At 53.4% G+C, this 23,027-nt stretch overlaps 1 protein-coding gene across 1 annotated transcript; it reads right to left on the reverse strand.

Annotated features, from left to right (window-relative positions):
* Positions 1 to 3,454: 3,454 nt before the first annotated feature.
* Positions 3,455 to 23,027, reverse strand: GPR179 (G protein-coupled receptor 179). The gene is made up of 11 exons (XM_003912900.5): positions 21,089 to 23,027; positions 17,352 to 17,460; positions 15,555 to 15,642; positions 14,899 to 15,134; positions 13,997 to 14,065; positions 13,510 to 13,619; positions 12,952 to 13,190; positions 12,632 to 12,770; positions 11,870 to 11,975; positions 11,188 to 11,334; positions 3,455 to 9,491 (listed from the first exon to the last, which is right to left on the reverse strand). The coding sequence occupies exons 1-11, from the start codon at positions 21,880 to 21,882 to the stop codon at positions 4,446 to 4,448; spliced, it is 7,083 nt and encodes a 2,360-aa protein (XP_003912949.3). The 5' UTR covers positions 21,883 to 23,027; the 3' UTR covers positions 3,455 to 4,445.

Consider the following 23,027-nt stretch of genomic DNA (forward strand, 5'->3'; position numbering starts at 1 on the left):
TGTTCTTAATTATTGGCTGTATCAGGAAGCACTGGGGGAGGGAGGGACCATGGAGAGATGGTTACATTTGGAAAATTTATCTGCAGTATTTGGTTCCCTGATTTCTAGCACCACTTGGAGATGGGGACTGTTCTTTCCAGCCCAGTGTTGAAGGTGAGTGTACAAGAGTATGAACCTGTGCAGAGGAAAATAGGCCAGCCCCTCCTTGTTCCTTAGCTCCAGATGGGCTGTTAGAAGGGTGTGGGATCTCACATGCCCATGTGTCCTAGGTCATCTGAGCGTGACAAGAGAAATCACTTTGTTTTTGTTTTGTTTTATTTTTTAGAGATGGAGTCTTACTCTGTCGCCCAGGCTGGAGTGCAGTGGCATGATCTCGGCTCACTGCAAGCTCCACCTCCCAGATTCAAGCTATTCTCCTGCCTCAGCTTCCCAAGTAGCTGGGACTACAGGCATGCACCACCATGCCTAGCTAATTTTTGTATTTTTTGTTTTTAGTAGAGATGGGGTTTCACTATGTGTTGGCTAGGCTGGTCTCGAACTCCTGACCTCAGGTGATCTGCCTGCCTCGTCCTCCCAAAGTGCTAGCACCCAGGGTTAGGCATGAGCCACACTGCCATGCAGCCAGGAAGGTTACTGTACCAATAAACTTAGCTTGTAGTACTGTTGCTTTCATCAGTCCAGTGTGCGTCCTCCTCTTGTGAGACTCTGACATTCCATTAGTTCAAGCCTGTAATCCCAGCACTTTGGGAGGCGGGGCAGGTGGATCAAGGTTAGGAGATTAAGAACCATCCTAGCTGCTGCAGTGAAAAGAAAACCGTCTCTACTAAAAATACAAAACCTTAGCCAGGAGGCCCAGGAGTGGCAGAAGCCTGTAGTCCCAGCCTGGGAGGCTGAGGGCAGGAGGCTCGTGAACCAGGGAATGAGACTTGCAGTGAGCTGAGATCAAGCCACTGCATCAAGCCTGAAGTGACTCCGTCTCAAAAAAAAAAAAAAAGGAAAAAAGAGGGCCGGGACCTGGTTTGTAATCCCAGCACTGGGAGGCAGTGAGGTAGGATCACAAGGTCAGGAGAGATGAGACCACGAGTGAAACCCGTCTCTACTAAAAAATAAAAAATTAGCCGGAGGTGAAAGTGCGCCTGTAGTCCCAGCTACTCAGGGAGGAGGCTGGGGAGGCAGGAGAATGGGCGTGAACCCGAGGGCAGGAGCTTGCAGTGAGCAGGGAATGGCGCCACTGCACTCAGCCTGGGCGTGACAGCTTGAGACTCGTCTGAAAAAAAAAAAAAAAAAAGAAAAGAAAAATAGGGCCTAAATTCTATGCTTTCTCCAAGCTACAGATTTTCTTTGAAGAGAGTCATGTTTAAAAGTAAAGATTAATCTGTACTGACCTTGTCACAGAACTGGGGTAAAGAAACTGGAATCTGGGTCAAGGCCAGCCAGCTAACTCTCCGGTCTCGGCTACCTACCTCAGCAACCAAAGCCGAGCTTGCTAAGGAGAGACTGATGTTTTCACAGCAGCTGTTAAATGTTTTTTTGTGGTTTTTTTGAGATGGAGTTTTGCTCTTGTTGCCCCAGCTGGAGTGCAATGGTGCGATCTCAGCTCACTGCAGCCTCCGCCTCCCAGGTTCAAGTGATTCTCCTGCCTCAGCCTTCCAAAGTACCTGGGATTACAGGCATGCGCCACCACACCTGGCTAATTTTGTATTTTTAGTAGAGACAGGGTTTCACCTTGTTGGCCAGGGTGGTCACAAACTCCTGACCTCAGGTGATCCACCTGCCTTGGCCTCCCAAAGTGCTGGGATTATAGGTGTGAGTCACCATGCCCAGCCTGTTAAGTGTTAACTATGGAAACAAAGATATATATGCTTAGGGAAGAGACAGCCCTGGTGTCTCTCATCAACCACTCTCATCATACTACTTAGTCCCAACCTTTTTGGCTTAAAGTGTACATCACTTTAATTACTGCCCAAGTGAGGTTTGATCACATCCTATTCGCTTGAGCCCTGGATTAAGGCAAAATGAGAAGGGACGTGCTTTGAGCAGGACCCACTGCCAGGGAATATGGAGGAAGGGGAAATAATCCTTGCAGGGTAAGGAAGCAAAGAAATGAAAAAAAAAAGCACATTAGTGGGCAAACAATACATTGATTCCTTTGAATATGTAAAAACAATGCTTCAAATAAACCTTCATCCCACTCCCCTGGATATCTCGGGGTTCTCTAGATAATCCTAAATAGCAGCTAAGCAGTAGCTGCCACCAGAGAGCCAGAGGATGAGTGCAATTTCCATTTCCCCTTGGGATTAAATCCAGCTGAGCAAATGGCCTCCAGATGTGAGGGGCTCGCTAGAAGGACCAGGCAGAGACCATCTGCAGTGTCAGCACTGACCTGGGCACTGGCAGAGCATTAGCCAGATAACCGAAAGTCCCAAGGCTGCAGTGTTACTACCTTGAGCCTTGGAGCAGGCATTGTTCTTTCCTTATCTATCTTCTGTTACTGTTTAAAAATGTTAAAAAAGATAATCATCATTATGAATAAGCTAGAGCCAACTGCAGCATCAAGAAAAAGCACTCTTTATTTCCGCTCCCCATGGTTTATTTCACAAGAGTGGGTTTGGCGGCAAACCCACTTTGCTGTTTCCAGCTAGACCAGACCCAACGGGACTGTTTTGGGGTGCACAGCGAAATCCACTTTAGCTCAGAAACTGTAAGGCTAACTAGCCAGAGCCCAGAACAACACCACACTTAAATTACTGCTCTAAAAGCCCAGAATAAGGGCCCTAGGTAAGGGAATGAGGACATCTGGTCCCCAAAGGAGAGTAGGTTACTCCATTCCTCTGCTCCCTTTTAGAAATGGAGTAGTTTGTTACTTTCTCTGTGAAGTCCCATAACCACCCAGGATATTTATATGCAGACTAGATGTTAACGGCTCATTTTCCCTTTGGGTATTTGGTCTCCCTGTTTCATCTTTTTCTCCCCATGAATGACATCAGTGTCGGTACTGTTGTACTGTTAGAGGGTGTGACTTACTGCCATCTTTAGTGCCCCGTCCAGCTCTGCCATCTCTAGCTGCCCCTTCCCTGCTTTCCCACCTCCCTTTGCCAATCTTGGGACTTCTTTGTATGTTTTTCTCCTTCCTCATTTTCCTCTGGTATTATCATCTAATCTCAGCACTTTGTAATCTAGTACTGCTTAAGCAAGGGTAGCCTGAACTGAGGAGACAAGAGAGCCGAGCTAAGAAAGAGCTCCCTAAGAAAGAAGGCTTTGTCTTCAACAGTGCCCTTTTCCCGCCCCTCAGGCTTCTAACCTGCCCCATAGCACTCCTCTTTCAGAGGGCAGAAGAATTAGAGTGCTGGCTGTGTACAGGACCGCCTTTCTTGAGCTCCTCTGGAAGGAGATTGATGTGGCCTCTTGTTACTGAGCAAGTGATTCCTGGGCAGGGAGAGGTGGGGGTGGGGGGAGGGGTGGGTCTTGCATCAGAACCAGAGATTCCCCTTGACTCCAGTTGCTTTGACAAAAGAGAGAGGTCCTGTTGATGGCAGCGCTGAAAAGCTAGGGGGAGACAAATGAGCCAGTGAGGCGAGCTCTGGAGACTGGTGAGAGCTGGGGCAGGAAGAGGGGGAGACCCCCTAAAAAACTAGCAAGAGGCACACAAGGATGTCTAGAAGGAAGACCTCCCTTGACTGTGGGGAGGACCTGGGGAAATTGCTTTTCTTCTGTGTTCTTTCTCTCTTACGTTGCTTTGGATGCCAGATGTTGGTAAGGATGTCAGCGTGCCTAGTCGTTTCTGCTTCAGCAGTCAAGCAAGGCAGGTGTGAGAAGCAATAAAGCAGAAACAGGAGATTCAAAGTCAAAATGACAAGGTCCTTAATGCATTTTCAGGCACCTATTTTGAGTCATTTTAGCTTTTCCCCCAATTTATCTTTCAGCTTCAATTAAATGGCTCTTCAGCTTCCTATGGTGGCCTTTATAGCCTTCTATGGTCCACCATCCCTATGTTGCCAACACTTTGTATGGTTTAGTTTCTTCTCAAAAAATGCTCCGTCATAGACTTCAGAGAATTGGGTCTCCCTGTGAGAGAAGGCAGGCTGGGCACAGCTGACTTCCTTTCGTCCCTAACACTGGCTCTGTGGGTGAGTGTCCAGACTTAGGTGGTTTGTGTTGTGAGTACTATAGGTGGATGGGAGGAGTCCTTGGAAGCAGAGTGTCCAGTCTTTGTTTCCTCGAACAGGAAGAAAAGTTAGAAGTAAAGAGAGGATGGGCCTTCCCATTGGGGTCCAAGCTGTACCCTTTTCATACAATTTGTCTTTGGGATGAGTTGACTTCTGGTCTTCTCAAGGAGGGGAAGTGGCCAAGCTGTCTTTGATTCAGCTCTTTGGGAACACTTGGACTTGGAGAGAGCCTTGGCTCCTGAAAGCTAGCTCTGTGTTTGACCTCACCTAATAAGGCTGTTACTCCCAATCCCAAGGATAGACAGTTGGAGGGGTGAATTCTTCATACTGAGCTTCAAAAGCCACTTGGCCTGAGTCTTCAGTTGAGGAGGAAGACTGAGCCTCAGCTTCCTGGAGACTTGGCTCTGGGGCTAAGCTGGTCCTTGGCTCAAGCCCTGAAGGTCCTTGTAGTTCTCTGACACCTTCAAGAGTGAAAGTACTGGCTGGCCTGCTTACCTTGGGGCAGGGGATTTTGCTTTCTGGAAAGAAGTGATCCAGAGGCCCATGGACTAAAAGGCATAGTGGTTTTTCAGGAGCTGTGGGGAAAAATTCTCTCTGAGTTGCTGTTAAAGCTAGGAGGCCAGATTCCTCAGGTGGGACTCCAGTTTCCTCCCCAGGACAGATGTCTGCCATGGTACCCTTTATTTTATTTCCTTCTGGATCTGTGATTTCCCATTGGCACAGCTCTGCCATCCTGCTCCCCATGCTGCCTGCTCCTTCGGGGCTGACTTTGAGTTCTGGGTCCAGGGCACCTGACTGGGGCAAGAGCCCTCCTGAGCCTGTGCCTTCCCCAAGGCAGACTACCTCCTGCTCTCTGGGCTTTGCTGCTGCTTTTGAGAAGTGTTCTTCAGTCCCTCCAGGTCCTGCCTTCTGAAGAAACATCTCTCCTTGCCCTTGTGATTCTTGTTCCAGTTCCCTTTCCTCTGCTGCTCCTCCACCCACCTCCCAAGGGCTGATCTCTGCTTTCTTGGTAGAGGGAGCCTCTTCCACTTCCCACAGACACACTTCCACTACCCTGGTCTCCACACTGCCTGCTGCCTCAGAACTTCCTCTGTTGCTGTCAGAAGCATCTGGGGCTGGCTGTGGGGACAGATCTTTGCCATGTTGACTCTCCCAGGGACACACAGCCTCCTGCTGCCTGAAGTCTGCCATCTCTGGCTTTTTCTGAACTGGCACACCTTTGGGCTCTGATTTTTCTGGGGCTCTGCCTTTCTCTTCTTGAGAGTCCCCTTTTCCATCCTGCCTTGACACCCCTTTGACAGGGATTCTTTCAGTAACTTCCCAGGGACAGGTCTCGGCCTTGGCACTTCTGTCAGGTTTATACACACCTGCATCAGGCACATCCCATGGACACACATCAGCGGCCCTGCCCCCAGTGCTGACCAGTCTCTGGGAACTGGCTTTAGGTTGGTCAGGGCGCTGTCTGTTTGGGTGGGAGAAGGAAACTGCTGGGGCAGTGGTCGCCCATGTATAGACAGATTGTAGCTCATGGCTTGTTTTTTCCCCATCTTCGGTGGTGAATTCTTCTGCGTTTGGAGCTGGAGCTTTTTCTTGGGTTATGTGTTCTGGGAAGGAACCTACCTTTGGGTCTTGTCTCAGGTCTGCCTTCTCTGTTGCTTCCAAGGAATGTCCCTCTGCCACTTCACTTCTCATGCTGCTGGGCAAGTCTGAGATCTTGGGCGCCTGAGCAGGGGATTCCCTCAGGTTCTTGTTTTCCCAAAGACAAATAGCTTCCTGTTCTTGACACAGTTTTGCCATCCGTTTTGATGCGTCTTCTCCCAGGGAAGCGAGTCTCCCCTTTTCTAGAGCTTTCTCCCTCTGCTCTGCTGATTCACTCCCTGTCTCTTGGTCCAGTCCCTTCCCAGTAGTTCCTTCATTCACCTCCCAGGGACACAGCTTGGCTTTTTCACTGGTAGCAGCTTCCTGTGCTTCCCAGGGACACACCTCACCTGGCCTGCACCCCATATGGTCCAGTTCCTGGAACCCAGCTTTTGGTCCATCAGCATCCAGAGTATCTGGACCCACACTCCCCCAGGGACAAGCCACGTCCCACTCTGGGGTTGGCTTCTGTGGCTTCTCTGGAACAGTAACAGCTGTCTCCCTGGGTCCAAGATCTGCAGAAACCTTTCCTATATCGTTTGGAGATATCCTAATGGCCTCAGCTCCCAAAGCTCTTTCGTCCCCCGCTCCAGCACCCACCTCCCAGGGACAGATTTCTGCCTTCCCAGCAGTCAGGGTTTCCTCCACATCCAAAGAGCAAATGTCGGCAGCTTTGCTTCCCACACTGCCTGATATCTGGAGAAGGGTTTGGGGTCTCTCTGTGTCTTGAGGATGTGGTTGTGGGGAGAAGCTGCCAGGGTTCACACTCTCCCAGGGGCTGACCGCTTCTTGCTTTTGGATCTGCCCCTCAGGCTTTTCCCAAGCTGTGACATCTTTGATTTCTGATTTTCCAGGCATTTTCTCCTTGTCCTTTTGAGAGTCTCCTCTTCTTGGTGCCTGTGCTGATGTCCATTCCTCTCTTGTTCTTTCATTTACCTCCCAGGGACAGATTTCTGCTTTGGCAGGTGTTGCTTCCTGTGCCTCCGGCCTGAGATCTTCCTGTGGACACACCTGTGTTGCTCTGCTTCCTCCATTGCGTAGGAATTGGCCACCAGCTTTGGATGAGGAATTGTCTAGACATGGGCTGGAGTGCCCAGGGACCGTGCTCTCCCTGGGACACACTGACTCCTGCTGTTGACTTAATTTCTGCACTGCTTTCACAGTGTGTTCCCCCATCTCTCCAAAGCTTCCTTTTCTGGAGGCTTTTTCCTTTTGGAGAGATTCTCCACCTGTCCCCAGACTCAGCATTTCCTGCCCCATCACGTTATCATCCAGCTCCCAGGGACAGATCTCTGCTTTCCGGATAGCAGGAGCATCTCCTGCCTCCCACGGACACACTTCAGCAATGCCACTACCCAAACTCCCTGAACACTCTGAACTTCCCAGGGCCTGAACTGAGACTGCTGAGGGGCCCCGGAAATCTGTACTCTCCCATGGACAAAGAGACTCCAAGTCTCCGCCCGGTTTCTGTTCTTTCCAAAAGGTTGCTTTCCTGGTTTTCTGCTTTTCCTGAGGGAGATCCTTCACTACCTCTAGGGCCAGTTTCCCATCCTCGCCTCCTTCACTTGCCTCCCAGGGACACAGCTCTGCCTTGGCGATGTCAGATGTATGAGCTTCTGAGCCAGCAGCTTCCCACCCAGGTTTCTCCACCTTCCTGGCCTCCACACTTCCCCCAATCTCAGATTTGTCTCTGATTCTGCCAGGGTCCTGAGGAGCTGACCCAGGGCACAGACCTCCTTGATCGGCACTCTCCCAGGGACACACTGCTTCCTGCTCCCTCACCAGCCTATCTGGCTTTTTCCGCATCATGGGAACCACATCCGTGGGCTCCGATTTTCCGCGGGCCTCCCCGCTCTTTTCTTGGGAGTCACCTGGGTCTTGTCTTAGTGCCCTCGACTCAGGGGCTCCTTCACTCATCTCCCAGGGGCAGATTTCGGCCTTGTTGCCACTATCTGGCTGACGTGTTTCTGATTCAGTGACCTCCCAGGGGCATACCTCTGCCACCCTGTGGTCAACACTGCCCAGGGACTGGATGCCAACTTTGGGCAGTTCCTGCCACCCAACAGGGGCGTCCTTTGATTGCTTGACATTTTTGTCCCTGGAAACTTGCCTCAGCACAGCAAGCCCTGTTTTACCTGCTCTCTCAGCTTTCTGCTCCCCTAGACCCTGGGATGTCCTCCTGCCTCTGTCTTCTTGTTCCCTGCTGCCCTCCTGTTGACAGACTTGGAGCATCCTGCTGGTGTGAGCATTCTGTTGGTTCTGGAGGGACTCCTCATCATCACAGGGGGCAAGAGCGGCCTGCTTACTCACTGCCTTGGGCCGGCCTAGCCTGGGCGATCGAGAGGGTGCCCCCACACTCTCTCCCACAGTCCCGCTGTTCTGCCCCTTGGGACTCTCCTCCACTCTCTCCTTCTCTCTGTAGGTGCTCCGAGAACGGGTCAGAGCTTTAATCGCCAGCCCCAGGCTGCGCATGGAACCCTGCTGAACAGGGGCCTTGAGGCTGTGGGATTTAGGGAAGATCTTGGGCCTGTCTTCGTCCGCATCGTTAGCTTCCCTCTGGTGATGTGCGTCCTCTGCGTCCATCTCATTCTCCCCAGCCTTGCTTTTCTCTACTGCAACAGAGAGGGCCCTCCAGAGCCTGGCTCGAGCTGGGGCAGGGGAGTGGTGGCCTTGCTCTGGCCCTGAGGGGCCTTCCTGGGGCACATTTTCTTTCTTGACTGGCAGTTCTGCGTTCTCCCAGGGGCAGATGTAGGTGAGTAAGTTGGGGCTTTGAGGGGGTACTGGGACTAGTGCTGGGGCAGGGACTGGGGTTGGAGCTAGAGCCGGCAGCAGAGCTGGCGCCAAGGTGGAGGTGGGAGATAGCATCCTTGGCTCTCCCAGGCAGGTCCCAGACAGGGTCAAGGTGGGGGTGGAGACCTGGTGCCGGATAGGTGGGTGAGGCAGCCTTCTCCCAGCCTCCTCATGAAGCCTCCCAGAGGCGTGAGAGCTGTCCATGCTGCTGCTCTTGGCAGGGGAAGGTGGAGCTGACAGGGGGGCCCCTCGAGGCCGCTCCAGCCTCCTGGCCGATGGCCTCCGCACCAGGCTGGCCATGGCTGCCTCGGCCTTCTTCCGTTCCTCCCGCTCCTTTGCTTGCCGGTAGGTCTCCTCCAGGTAGGCCTGGCTGGCCATGAGCAAGGCCTTTTCCCTGGAGCCAGCCACACTGAGCGACTTCTGCAGAGAGGCGGGCCGGGCTCTGGGTAGCCTCTCTCCCACCGTCAGGTTGTGGGCGCTGGCTGACCTGAAGCCCAGGGCAGGGGGCCCCTCCACCGACTCCCTGCTCTCTGTTCGAGAGGCCTTCTTGGCCAGTTTCCTCCTCAGCAGTGAGTCAAGAAGAGGCGGGTCCTGCTCCCTGCGCTGGTCATAGGTGCTGTGGGACTTGCGCAGAGCCGGTGTCCCCTCCGGTTCCTGGAGGCTGGAGCTGAGGAGCCGGCGGCGGGAGGAGCCGGGCAGGCTGCCACGGCCCGGGGAGCCTGAGTCCTGGGAGTGCTGCCTGGCCAGGGCCTCAGGGAATTCCGCCAGGTACCTCATGAAGGAGCGGCCCAGCCCCTGGCGTGAGCTGCCCCGCTTTTTGGGCAGGTGGGGGTTGTTTGCAGCCATTTCCTTGGTTTTATGGACCTCTAGCTGGGCATAGAGCTTCTTCAGCTCGTCCTGTGGGGCGGCAGGAAGGAAAGCAGGGCTGCAGGTGAGCTCTCTCCATCCTCTGGCTGTCTGTTAGTCTGCCCTTAATTAGACCTTTTTCCCTGAGGGATCTCTTTCCATCAAGCTGTATCTCATCCCTGCTTCCAAAACTCTCAGAATTCACCTCTTTGTTCCTGTGAGACCAGTTGCCAACCTGAGTCCCAGCCAGATCCAGTCAGCTCAGAGGGCTCAGATGTACCCCCTTCTCTGGGGCATTGTGGTCTGGTGAGAAGTCTGTAGCCTGGGGACCCTCAATATGCTGTGTGCCTGGAGGCTGTTTTCATGACCCCTCCCTCTGAGCCTCTGGATCTTCTGTAAAGCACTGTTACCTGGGTGACCAGTGTTAACTTCCTTAAGAGCATTATATGAGATTGATGAGACTAGTGGGTATGAGATGTGCAGTGTTCAGGTGTAAGTGATGGAACAGGGCTTTAAAAGTCTTCTGTTCTGGGTTTCTCCCCAGACCCAGCATTGGGGCCACAGATTGGCTTGTGTTCCAGAAAGTGGAGGGTCGAGGTGGAGTTGTCCCTCCATACTCCCTGGCCCTTCAGCTGGACTGGGGTCTCAGGATGCAGGGCAGGCAGAGCTTAGAGGCTGAGGACACAAGGGGGAAACAGGCAGAGGCAGCTGGGACAAGGAAGGACTCGGGAGATGCGGAGGACTCTGCTTTGTGAGCCTGTAAACAAGTCAGGTGTGAAGAGGGCCCCAGTAGAGGTGGAGGGGTTCACCACAATGGTTCCTAGACTCTGGATTGTATAAAACAATGGGCTTAGATTATCAGCTCTCCTTATATCTTACCCACTGAGCCTCTTGTTAGGGTTCTGGTGACTATAATGATACCCTTGAGCACATAAATTAAAATAAGCATGCTCTTCCAGTGTAGACCCAGGAAGAACTTCCTCTCTCTAAGACCTGTCAGGTCCAGGGAAAGGGGATCCTGGTGGCCACCTGAACTACCCAACCCCACAGCTGTCCCTAGGTGCCCTAGGCACCAACCAGCCTGCTTTGCTGGGGGCTGAGGATTTCTTTCTTTTTTTTTTTTTTTTGAGACGGAGTCTTGCTCTGTCACCCAAGGTGGAGTGCAGTGGTGTAATCTCAGTTCACTGCAACCTCAACTTAGCAGGCTCCAGTGATCCTGCCTCCTGAGTAGCTGGGACCACAGACATGCACCACCATGCCCGACTAATTTTTGTATTTTTAGTAGAGACGAGATTTTGCCATGTTGGCCAGGTTGGTCTTGAACTCCTGACCTCAAGTGATCCGCCTGCCTCGACCTCCCAAAATGCTGGGATTACAGGCATGAACTATTGTGCCCGGCCAGCTGAGGGATTTCTTAGTCTGCCACCGACCTGATGCCCCTGCTGAGTGAGAGTGAAGGATGTGAGGGAGTAGGGCTCTACTCTCGGCCCTGCCTCTAGCTTGCCACATGGCCTGAGCCTCCAGGATCTCATTCTGGAGCTTTGGGGTCTTCTCACTTGGGTGTGTGTGGCCTCCTTTGAATAGAGTCAGGGGAATCAGTTTAGGCCAGTGGTGGAGAAGGGAGAGGGCAGGTCTTGGAGGGAAGAGGACTTGCAGTGGCACATAGCCCAGGTGGCAGGGCCCAGTCCTTCCTCTGCCCCGTTGCTAAAAGCTAGCACTGAAAGGAGGCAGGGAGGGTGGCACATACCCGAATGTCTCCAGGGTCCAGGCTGCGCTCGCTCCAGGCTGAGGCGATGCTGCTGCCGAGGTAAGAGCCCGAGTGCTGCAGGTCCAGCTCGTCCTCGCACACCTCATCCACCATCTCCTCTCGGGGAGGAGCCCCCAGCTTCCAGAACTGGCAGGGGAGCATATGAGTGGGAAAAAGACTCACCCTGGCTCCCTGTCCACTCCTGCACTCACCAGCCCTGTGGAACGCGTCCTTACTTTGTGACGCTTCACCCCCTTCTCTGATTTGGAATTCTGGGGATCTTTAGAGTTTTACTCCCCTCATCCTCCCTGACCTTCTCTAGCTCAGAGAGCGGGGTGGTTCCAGGTCCCTGACCCTGCAATTCCTAGTTGGGTCCTTCAGCTCTCCCACCTCTCTCTGTGTACCTGCTTCTGAGTAGATTTTCAGAGTGTGCTAACCTTCCAATTGCAGGAGGGGGCCCCTCCAGCCCTGGCTCTTCTTTCCCTTGTCCAGGAACTGGAAGCAGAGAGTGTCTCCACTCAAGTCGGCTCCTAGCTTAGGGCCCCTGGCACTCTGCTCACTCACCCAGCAACTTCTGCCGTCCTCACCCTGGCCTGCAGAGGGCACTGCGAGACAACAGCTCCACAGTGCCCCAGACAGAGGGGCTGGGGTCGGCCTCACAGGCAGGAGGGGAGGGCCTTACCTTAGGGATGAAGATCAGAGCCAGCGTGGTGGTGACGGTGCTGTGGGTGTGGAAGAAGAAGAGGAGGAGGGTCCAGTCCGGGTGCAGGGAGGGAACCAGCACAAACCTAGGGCGGGATGGGGGCACAGGTCATTACCACAGGTGGGAATGGCCTCTTCCACTTCGCCTTCTCACTGGCATTTCACCCCAGCCCTAGCCCTGATACCCTTAGGACGAGGGGGCATTCTGTCCTCTCCTGCTCTCTCCAGGATTTAGGTCCCACCTCAATCCTGTTAATCCCCACCTCCAAGAAGCCCTCCCAGACTACTCCAGCTCACTTTCTTTGGCTGTGTATAGCACGGACCTGTGCTCCAGACTCTTAGGCCCACTCTGTGGGTTAACGGCCTCCACCACAGGGCCTGGTCCTTATGGACACACTGCTGCTCTTATGGCTGAGGAGTAAGGGGAGAAGGCAGGGAGGACTGAGCATGCATGGAAAGGGGTATATTGGGGTGCTGGAGAGGTGCTTTGGGAGGGGTGAGGAGTTAGGAGGAAGGTCCTCTTCCTCCTCTTGTGTGTTGGGGGCCTCCTCACCTGGGCCAGGCATGGAGTACAGAAGGAACATCTGGGGGGTAGGGAGAAAACCAGAAGTGGGGGCCTTCCTCAAAGTGCTGAGGCATAGCAGTGTCGCCAGGATGGCATGGGATGGGGGCACCTCACCTGTGAGAGGTGAGGAGTGGTGTTAGAGTGGAAGGGGGTGTGGGTAGGGGGGTCCGTCCTCACCTCGCCGTGTGGAAGGCAGTGGAAAGCAGCAGCTCATTGTGCAGGGCAATGCCCATGTAGCGTGGCTCGTGGAAGGCCGAGAGCACAGCCCGTGTGGCGTAGCAGAGGAAGCTGCCCCAGCACAGCAGCAGCAGCTCAGCTGCAGGGAGGGAGAGAGCCAGCACTGCCTCAGCAGCCGTCCCACCCCTTTCTCTGAAGGGTGTGCTGGGGGGAGCCTGGGCCAGGGGTCTGGGGAAAAGACAGGAGAACCAGAACAAGAGAATCCCTGAGGCACAGAGTCAGGGACTAGCAGAAGGCTGGGCTCAGCAGAAGCAGCTCACCCACAACCATGATGTAGTCCCAGCGGTCGTGGTGACAGAGGTAGAAATGGCGGCCAGTGGGAGTGTGGCTTCGGATCACCAGAGGTGCGTGCTGGATGCCTCGCTCCAGGGCACCCACGGTCCACACAGCCAGGAAGCCCAGCACAGGTAGCAGGAGCAGCCCCAGGCGCCGCAGCAGCCGCCCGCTGCTCAGAAGGGCGCTCCGCTGGGCCGTTCGAGACAAAAAGAGCTGCAGCACTCTGCGAGGGTTAGAATACACAGGGTGGATGGCAGAGACCTGGGTGGACCGCGAAGAGGGCACCAGCACCCTGGTGTCTGTCCATTGCTGCCCTCTCCTCCACACAGGTACTTGTCCTTCCATCCTTTTTGTGATTTGCTGCCTCTTGCTACCCCCGCAAAAAGTAACATGGAGGACAAGGCTATGGTGATGGGAGTTGGCCTTGGGGGTACAGGGGAGTGGGGCTGGCAAGAGTCTGGCTTTGAAAAACACCATTCCATGAGTGAGCTGGGGTGGTCTGGAATGAGCAGCATGAGGGCAAAGTCTGTCCCAGGCCGTACCTGTAAAGCTTGAGTATGATGGTGCCGTAGACAATGGCAAAACCCAGCAGCCGCACCCAGCGAAGAGCGATGCAGCGGAATACACTGGGCTTGAAGTATAGGATGAAGACCTGGTGGGAAGGGGCAAAAATCTCTGCTCTCCACTGTGCTTCTGCTGTGGGCCAGGCCTATGCTAAGCACACTGTGGATCCTCCCAACACCCCCGCAATAGAGCCATCACCACCTTCATTCTGCAGAGGAGCAGCTGAAGTGTCAAAGAGGTTAGGTAACTTGCCCTAAATCACACTGCAAGTCACAGAGCTCTTTTAAGCCTGGGGCTCCGGAGCTCATAGAGCTTATCATTTGTGGGTATGAGTAGGGGAAATCTGTGGTCTCTGAATCCCCTCCAGAGGGCAGAGAAGAGGAAGGGTTCTGGGGCTTGGAGGGTGCCAGGTTTTGGCTGTGGGGGATGCTGGAAGGTGGGGCCAGCCTCTGGCCACAGACTCACAGGAAAGTAAAGCAGCAGGAATCCAAAAAGGACAGTTTCTAGCAGGACCACTCCAGATGCCCAGATCCTCTGTGAAGCAAGGAGAGAGGCATATGAGCAGAGTCTGGATGATGGTTCTAGAGGCTCTCAAGCCTATGTGAAGGGTAACTCAGTGGCCCTGAGCTAAGGCTTCACCCTGTAACACTGGCTCTGCCCTCTCTACCCATAGCCATGCCCCCTGTCACCCCAGGCTCAACTCCACTGGCACTAAACATGGCTAAGGCCAAGGTTTCACATCATCCCCACACACACATCCCTGTGTTCCTCCCAGTCCCACTTAGGGCCTTGCTGCAGACCTAGGCTCAAATCAGAGGCTGCTGGAGCTGGAAGGGATCTTACTCATTCCTTAAGCATTGTGTCAGGCTGCTCCCTTGTCTAGAACAGGGTACCCCTTCTTGGCCCAGTAAGTGTCCAGTTAACCTTCAAGCCTGGCTCATGTCACATCCAGAAAGTCTTTCCCATGCCATCTCAGGCAGAATGACTTTCTATAAGCTCCCACGGCAGCTGACAGACACCTCCATCCTTGCCCCCATCGCACTGTGCTGTCATTTTATTTACATGTCTGCTTCCTCCATTAAACTGGGAGCTCCATGCGAGCCCAGATCACTTCCTCTAGAGCCTAGGCAGTGTTTTGCTTAGAGTAGATACTCAACTGGCATTTATTGAATCAAGTTCAATGCCCTTATTTTACAGATGAGGAAGCAGGTCCAAGGCGGAGAAATCATTTGCATCATGCTACATAGTGAGTTAGATTTAGAATCGAGATTAGAACCAATTTCTCCTAAATTCTGGTCTTAGGTAATCTCAGGTCTCCTGTTGAGACGGGTCGGACATGTGTGCAGGAGGTGTAGGGCCTTCCTTGCCTTGTTCCGGCGGCAGCGGTAGGAGACCAGCATGCTCAGGAAGATGGCCAGCATGCAGCAGGCCTGGCAGGCCAGCACGGCAGCCCGCAGAGCCACGGCCTCTTCCACCAGGCACGGTGTGGCATCCATGCAGCTAGTGCAGCCCTCAGGACATGGCAGGCACCGCAGCAATCTCCCAGATCTGCCTTCTGGGGACCCGAATTGCCCGGTAGTCTGGAAAGCACTCTTCTCTAACCCTATAAAGAATAAGATGGGTGCAGGGAGAGGGGCCCAGCTAGAGCATCCTGACATCCCAGCCTTTTCTCCTGATAGTCACCACAGCCCTCTCCCTGTTCTCCTGTGATCTGGGGCTCCAGGGACAAGTGGGAATGGGTGCTTCCTTGGGATGGAAGAGTACCAGGAAGAGGTGACACCAGGCTAGGGCTCCTTGAGAGGTCAACTTGCATCATATTTGCATGTTATAAGCTCATACTCAGAAGGTGCAGACACCCCCACACTGCAACTTGCTTGCCTTTCCTGCCTCTCTCAACCTTCTGCTCTTGCCCCACAAGTTCCCTCCCAGTGTCTCACCCCAATCTGGCTTTCTTCCCCAGATGTACCCACCCAACCAGCCTCTCCTATAAAACGCATGTCTGGCCCCCATCACACTTACATACCCCCAGAGGGGCTTGCCCCGTAGAATCCAGGTCGGCAGCGGCAGAGGTAGCGGCCAAGAACAAAGCCCTGACTCTCCAGGGGGACACACTATGGGGACGACAAACACAGTATGTGTTTATGTGGGGCTATCTCTGGAAGAAATTTCCCTCCTGGGAGAGATGGAGGGTCCATCTACCTCCCTATCCATGGGACTTGTGTCCACACTAGGGAATCCCTCCAGAAGCCCTCTCTAGCTCTTGGGAAGCCTTCCCTCTGTGGAAACCCTACCTGGCCCCTGCTGTTTTCTCTCTTCCCAAAGAGATCCTAAGCAAAGAGCCCAGGGAGAAATCACCCTTTTGTTCAGACCGGCAGTGACAGGAGCCTCATAAGACCCATTTCCTAGTGCCCAGCTCTTGCTAGGGCAAGGTACTGCGGGAGATGGAAGTAGGGAAAGTTCTGAGCCCAGCCACGCCTTGTGTGCCTACATCCTACTTCAAAGGGTCCCCATCAGCTTCCATCTTTGGCACACAAATAGACTGGAAAGGCCCCCACAGAGGAGCAGCTTCCTTCATCAGGGACCATCTGGCTTTGGCACAGGACTGTTTTTCCCAGCCTTAATGCCAGGCTAATGCCAGGCTGGTGGGATGCCAAGGCCAGCCTTTATTCCACCTCCTCCTATTGATGTTTGCCTGGCAGGGGACAGAGCAGACCTCAGAGCCAGGCAGGGAATATGAGCAAATGAGGTCAGATCTATTATAGGGAGTGGCTGGGAACAGACATCAGTGACGCAAAGGAAGGGGTTAACCTTGGAAGATTCTATATCGAGCCCCTGACCTCACCTAGTAGGGTTAGTGTGTGGTGCTTGTGAAGCTGTGGTCCAACTTCCCCTCTTGCTTGGACCACCGAACTACACTCTGTTCCTGCCACAGTCTGTACAATTAGACAAACACGCACCCAGAGAAGTGCATGTGTCTGGGTTAAACAGTGAACTGGATGGTGGGAGTCCTTTTCCATCCCTCCACCTCTAGCTGCAGACACATGTTCCCTGAAGAGCAGTAGGACCACCTGTGCACACAGAACAATATGCCTGCCAGCCCCAGCAGGTCACAGGGCTCGCTCTGGCTTCAGCTCAGCTCAGGAACAAGCAGGCAGTGATTGTAACCATGGAGTGGGTGAATTCACTGGCCTCCCAGTTTCCCAGTACTGGGTTTGCATGATTACCAGCCAGTGTTCTCCATCATTGTGAGTCACCTGCACCCGTAGCTTTGAATCGACCTGCATCTGGCCTAGGTTCCATCACATTCACCGGTCCCAGGCCTCTTCGAGCTCCTTGGTTGGTTAGATTCCTCCTACACCCCAACCAGCAATTCCATTTATTTCAGCAATATGGAATATCCTTTTGTAGACAGACCAATGGAACATCCTTTGTGGGCCAAGAGGAGCCCAGAGCTGTGTTACATGAAGAATGTGTTCCCGGGGAAGGAAAGGAGATAAGTAACTGAGGCTCAGGAAGTCACCCTGGAGAGGGGTCCTGGAGCACTGAGTACCAGAAAGGAGAGCAGACAGGAAGGAACACTGAAACTTCAAAGGAGTGAGGGCAAGAGTAGGGGGAATAGGGGAAGGGAGGGCAGGCTGTAGGTAACCTGACTTTTTAAAAGCCTAGTATCTCACCTCTGCCAATCACTAGGAACTCCCCTTAGCCCTGAGATGCTGGGGTAGCTTTGTCTGCTGCTCCTGGGAGCTGCGTGGTGGCAATGATGGGAAAAGGGGAGGGAGGCAGGACTCTAGTAGTGCCCCCCCATCCTCCTCATCCTTACCTGGGTGCTGTTGAGATCACACAGGTGTGTGTTAGAGTACCAGCCTGGGCCACTTGCACACTGATTGATGTCCACACTCTGGAGATCTACGTCCATCTGCACCTGCCCCCTACGGCAGTGAATTGGCAATTAGGGGCACAGTGATGGATGCCAAAGTGGATGTGTGTCCCTGGGCGTTGTTGGGGCCCAGAAAACGATGCTCCAAATTATGGCACTTTGGCATGCTGAGGACTTTGAACTAAAGGAGATTAGAAGGGCTCAGAAGTAAGGTATCTCCGACCTTCTCCTTCCCTCTTGTCTCCCATCCCTCTTTCTCCCCGCTGAAGTGAGTTCTAGAAACCAGAATTCCCCTTCCCCAAGGCAGGTCATAGACACTAGAATCCCCCTCCCCCAGAGCGAGATGTAAAACCAAGAAATATTACTCTCATCTTCCCCTACCTTTCTGTGTAGGAGCTGGTCATAAAGAAATTCTCTGGCCTGCCTTGACTGATAGTAAGTAGGTCATATGACCCTCATTCCAGAGGGATCCTGCCCTCTACCTGGGAGGAAGGATGCTACATAGACAGGCCAAGAGGAAGCTGAACAGAGGCCTGGCTGAGTTTCCCTACTTAGTCTACCACCATTAGATCATAGCCTTTTTTGTCCAATCACAGTTCTACAGGGCTGACCATGCTTCATGGAATCTAAGCATAACAGTGAACAATTTTCCCTGAGTCTATTTTTTCTCTTTTTCTTAGACACACAGTCTTGCTCTGTTGCCCAGGCTGGAGTGCAGTGGCATGATCATAGCTCACTGCAACCTCCACCTCCTTGGCTCAGCTGATCTCCCACCTCAGCCTCCCAAGTAGCTGGGACTGCAGGCTTGTGCCACCATGCCTGGCTAGTTTTTAAAAATTATTTTTAGTGGAGACAAGTTTTGGTTATATTGTTCAGGCTGGTCTTGAACTCCTGGACTCAAGCCATCCTCCCACCTGGGCCTCCCAAAGTGCTGGGATTATATGTGTAAGCCACTGAGCCTCTGCCACTGGGTCTTCATTTCTGAAGGCTCTTGTGTCATGTAAAACTTTGGCTAAATAGGCGGGGTGCAGTGGCTCACACCTGTAATCCCAGCGCTTTGGGAGGCCAAGGTGGGTAAATAACCTGAGGCCAGGAGTTCGAGACCAGCCTGGACAGCATGGAGAAAGCCTGTCTCTACTAAAAATACAAAAATTAGCTGGGTGTGGTAGCTCATGCCTGTAATCCCAGCTACTCGGGAGGTTAAGGCAGGAGAATCACTTGAACCCAGGAGGCAGAGGTTACAGTGAGCCAAGATCGCGCCACTACACTTCAGCCTGGTGACAGACCGAGAGGCAATCTCAAAAAAACAAAACAAAACGAAACAAAAAACGGCCAGGAGCGGTGGCTCACCCCTGTAATCTCAGCACTTTGGGAGGCCGAGGCAGGTGGATCATGAGGTCAAGAGATCGAGACCATCCTGGCCAACATGCTGAAACCCCGTCTCTACTGAAAATACAAAAATTAGCCGGGTGTGATGGCATGCACCTGTAGTCCCAGATACTCAGGAGGCTGAGGCCGGAGAATTGCTTGAATCCGGGAGGCGGAGGTTGCAATGAGCCGAGATCGTGCCACTGCACTCCAGCCTGCCAACAGAGAGAGACTCCATCTCAAACAAAAGGAAAAAATAAAAGAAAAAAAAACCTTTGATTAAATAAATTCGTCATGCCTTTCTCTTGGTAATCTGTCTTTTGTTATAGGAGTGTTGTGACCCTTATGATGAGTGAGGAAAGGGATCACACTTTTCTGCCCCTACAGGCACTAGATCTGGGGACAATGCAGTCTTTGCAAACTTTAGCCCAGCACCTGCAGTGTGTGCGAAGGGCATGCGTGCATTCCATTTCTCCAGTATTATGAATGTTCACTGTCTCTGTGGACAACAATTTTCTTTCTACCAGGTTGTTCTTTCCACCCCTCAGCTTTTTGATATCCTATCATTTCCTGGTTTCTATCAAGGAGTAGAGAGAGGGCACATGTCAAAACATGGCAGGAGCCATGATGATCTCTGAAGAGGATTTTCACACTTCCTCATGCATGTACACATGCACACACACAGAGATCAGCTCAGCTGTTAACCATCTCCTCTCTCTGCCCAAGCCAGGTCTGAACTGATCACAGCAAAGGAGATATGAAATTGAGGAGCCCTGACCTGGCACTGCCTGGACCAGCAGCTCCCCAGTCTCTGCTCTGGGCTGAGCTGGCAAGGAGCCAGGCTGCATGCTGGCAGGAGGGGAATCCTGGTGGGAACAATGAATGGGGACACAGAGCTGGAGAAGCAGTGTTTAATGTTGAATGCCCTGCAGTCCTGGGCTCAGTTGCTGCTCCCTTCCCAATAGGACCCTCAATCCTTTCCTGTGGTTGAGGGAGGAGGTAAGTTACTGGAGGAGAATCACAAGCTTCTGCTTGGCAGGATAGTAGGGCTTGCTTGTTGTAAAGAGTTGGCCCTGGGGACTCAGCCAGCTCCTTGGCAGAAAGAGCTTTGGTTCCAAGCCCCCTCAAGAGTTTTCCTTCCGCTGGGCATGGTGGCTCATGCCTGTACTCCCAGCACTTTGGAAGGCTGAGGCAGGCAGATCACCTGAGGTCAGGAGTTTGAGACCAGCCTGGCCAACATGGTGAAACCCCGTCTCTACTAAAAATACAAAATTAGCCAAGCGTGATGGTGTGCACCTGTAATCTCAGCTACTCAGGAGGCTGAGGCAGGAGAGTCCTCTGAACCTGGGAGGCTGCGGGTGCAGTGAGCTGAGGTTGCACCACTGCACTACAGCCTGGGTGACAGAGAGAGACTCTGTCTCAAAAAAAAAAAAGTTTTCCTTCTCCTGGGAAGCCTCATTGTACAGCTCTCAATTGCTAGACAGCAGCAGGTTGAACCCCTGGAGGGCCCACCCGGCTCTCCTCTGACAAGCCTGGTGCATAGATTGTCACTGTCATCTACACCAAGACCTCTCCTACCTCTTACACTCCCTCCTCAGGCCTGGGGGGCCAAGACCTCTGCCTGTCTATACTGTCATATCTCTTTCTTTTCTTTTCTTTTTTTTTTTTTGAGACAGAGTTTTGCTCTTGTTGCCCAGACTGAGTGCAATGGTGCGATGTCAGCTCACCGCAACTTCTACCTCCTGGGTTCAGGTTCAAGCGGTTCTCCTGCCTCAGCCTCCAGAGTAGCTGGGATTACAGGCATGCACCACCACATCTGCCTAATTTTGTATTTTTAGTAGAGACGGGGTTTCTCCGTGTTGGTCAGTCTAGTCTCGAACTCCCGACCTCCAGGTGATCCATCCGCCTCGGCCTCCCAAAGTTGGGATTACAGGCGTGAGCCACCACACCCGGCTATACTGACATATCTCTACACACATGTGTATACCTGCATATAGAGGTATGCTACATATGTATACCTATTTGTATATGCACAGGCTCACAGACATTCCTGCATGTGCTCAAGCACATAAACCCAGATAAATATGGATTGATTTATACACATGTACACTCATACCTGTATGTGTTAATAGATAGTTACAGATTCCCAGAGCCGACTGTGAGTACACACAGCTGAGTACAAACACCCACATCTGTGTGCCCTCCAGGCATGCACATGTTTGTGCCAAATGGTCCATGCACAGCTGAGGGGACCTGTACTTCCTTCTCCTACATCCCCACACACACATCAAATCCTGCACAAACCCACTTACCTGACCTCTGGGCTTAGGTCTGGCTTGAGTCCATAGAAGGTGGCAGAGAGTGTGATCAGCCAGCCAGGTCGGAACTGTTCCTCCTGGCATTCCAGGAAAGGAGGAGACAGCCTCACCTGCTGTGTGTCCCCCACATATCCATCTGCCCGTGGCCACTTGGGGCTGCCGAGGCTCCCTAGGTCATTGGTCAACACCCGCTTCTTCAGGGCAGGGGTGTCCAGGTCCCCAGGTGGGTTCTCCTCCTGCACCCAGTTCCCAGACAAGTCCTGAAGGATGGTTTCCTCCCCAGTCCGGGTGGCCCGCAGGGCCAGCTGTAGGTGGCTGGCCCCTGGTGGAGGGTTAAAGGTCAGCAAAGCCCTGTACACCCTTGGGTCCCCCTCGGCCATGCTGCGGACCAGTGCCTGGTACCATTCCACATCCTCCTCCACACTGGACTCACGGATGTCGTTGGCTTGCAGCAGCATGTTAAGAAAATTGGCGGCCTGGGCAAGGGTGCCCGCTGCTCCCTGTAGGATTGGGGGGAGCCCTGGCATGGCTCCTGCCCCACGCGCTTCATACCGCTCACTGCAATTCGCCTGTGACAGCTGCTGGGCATCTCCGGAGTAGAGATAAGTGAGGGCGGCCTCAGCCCCCTCTGGGGGTACCCTCATGGGCACAGATCCTGGCTTGACTTGGGAAGACAGAGGGGGCAGAGAGCGGAGGGGCCGCGGACCCCCCAGAGCCCAGTCACAGATGAAACAGCAGCCCAGCAGCCCCCACACAGTAGGGGGCATGACCGCTCCCCTGGTGCCCATCCTTGGGACAGCTCTCAGGACCCTGGGATCCAGGCTCAGGAGAGCCCAGGCAGAGGCTGGCTGCAGTCTGGGGGCTGTCTGCCTCCACACTTCCTATGCTGGCATTCCCTTTTCCTCTCTCCCTCTCCCTCTCACGCTGGTGCTGGCTCGCCTGCTTTTTTCTTCTCTAACGTCACCAGCTGGCTTCTGGATGTAGGTATGAGGGCCCTGCCCCCTCCTCTCTCAGTGCGGCCCACTGTCTCAAACCTCTTAATCCTGGCACCCAACTCTTTCCTCCCCTCCTATCCAGTATCCAGGCTCCCTCCATCCCCCACCCACATCTGCTCCAGAGAGAGAGATGGGAGGGAAGGGGAGACGAAGGCACCAGTTGTGCTCTTTCTCCCTCTCTCCCTCCCTCTGCCTGCCCTTTGCTCCATTAGGAGAAATGGGCAAATCCAGGATGGGGCGCCATAGCAACCACAGATGAGCTTGTGCCCCTCTCTCCACCCCTCTGCTCCACTCAAGCTCCTGGCAGCAACTGCAACAGGCACACTAAGGGGCCACGCTGCATCTCCTGGCAGTCTGCTCTGGCTGCCTGCACCCCCGTGACCCCGTGCTGCTGAGCCGGGATTTGAGAATGGGGATGCCGAGGGTAGGAAAGACAGCCTAATAGTACCGTAATCGGTCTTTGTACAGACTGAGGCAGCTTATAAAGTGCTTTTCATGTGCTTTATCTGAATGAATCTTCCCCACAGCCATGTAAGGTGAATATTCTTATCCCCATTTCACAGATGCAGACACTGAGACTCACCCAAGGTCACAAAGCAGCTCACTCAGAGACTTACACCCAGAGCTCTGACTCCCCTACATTGCCCACCCAAACCACCACCATCACCATTACTCAGCCTCAGGGACTATAACAAAGCCTCCTTGCAGAGGGGTCAAGGGACTTCCCTAGAACCACAGTGGTGTTGTTTGTGACAGAGCTGGAGACTCCACCCAGGTGTCCGTCCCCACAACCCAGGCCTCCTTCTGAACCACAAAGTCGACAAGCACAGCGGCAATGGTGGCGGGAGAGAGGCAGGCATGGAGAAGACAGTGAACACAGCTTTGCCTCTACTTCTTAAACCTTCATTTTGTCATTCTAAGTTCTACCTTTTTTTTTT

Source organism: Papio anubis, chromosome 17 (genome assembly GCF_008728515.1).
Source record: "Papio anubis isolate 15944 chromosome 17, Panubis1.0, whole genome shotgun sequence".
Lineage (NCBI taxonomy): Eukaryota > Metazoa > Chordata > Mammalia > Primates > Cercopithecidae > Papio > Papio anubis.

What these genes read in the sequence shown, in the direction of transcription:
- GPR179 (XM_003912900.5), bottom strand. Translation starts at nt 21,882, where the DNA reads ATGGGCACCAGGGGAGCGGTCATGCCCCCTACTGTGTGGGGGCTGCTG. An exon ending in ACCGCTGCCGCCGGAACAAG is followed by an intron (nt 14,066 to 14,898) that starts GCAAGGAAGGCC and finishes CTTGCTTCACAG; the next exon opens with AGGATCTGGGCATCTGGAGT. An exon ending in CTCTGATCTTCATCCCTAAG is followed by an intron (nt 11,335 to 11,869) that starts GTAAGGCCCTCC and finishes CTCCCCTGCCAG; the next exon opens with TTCTGGAAGCTGGGGGCTCC.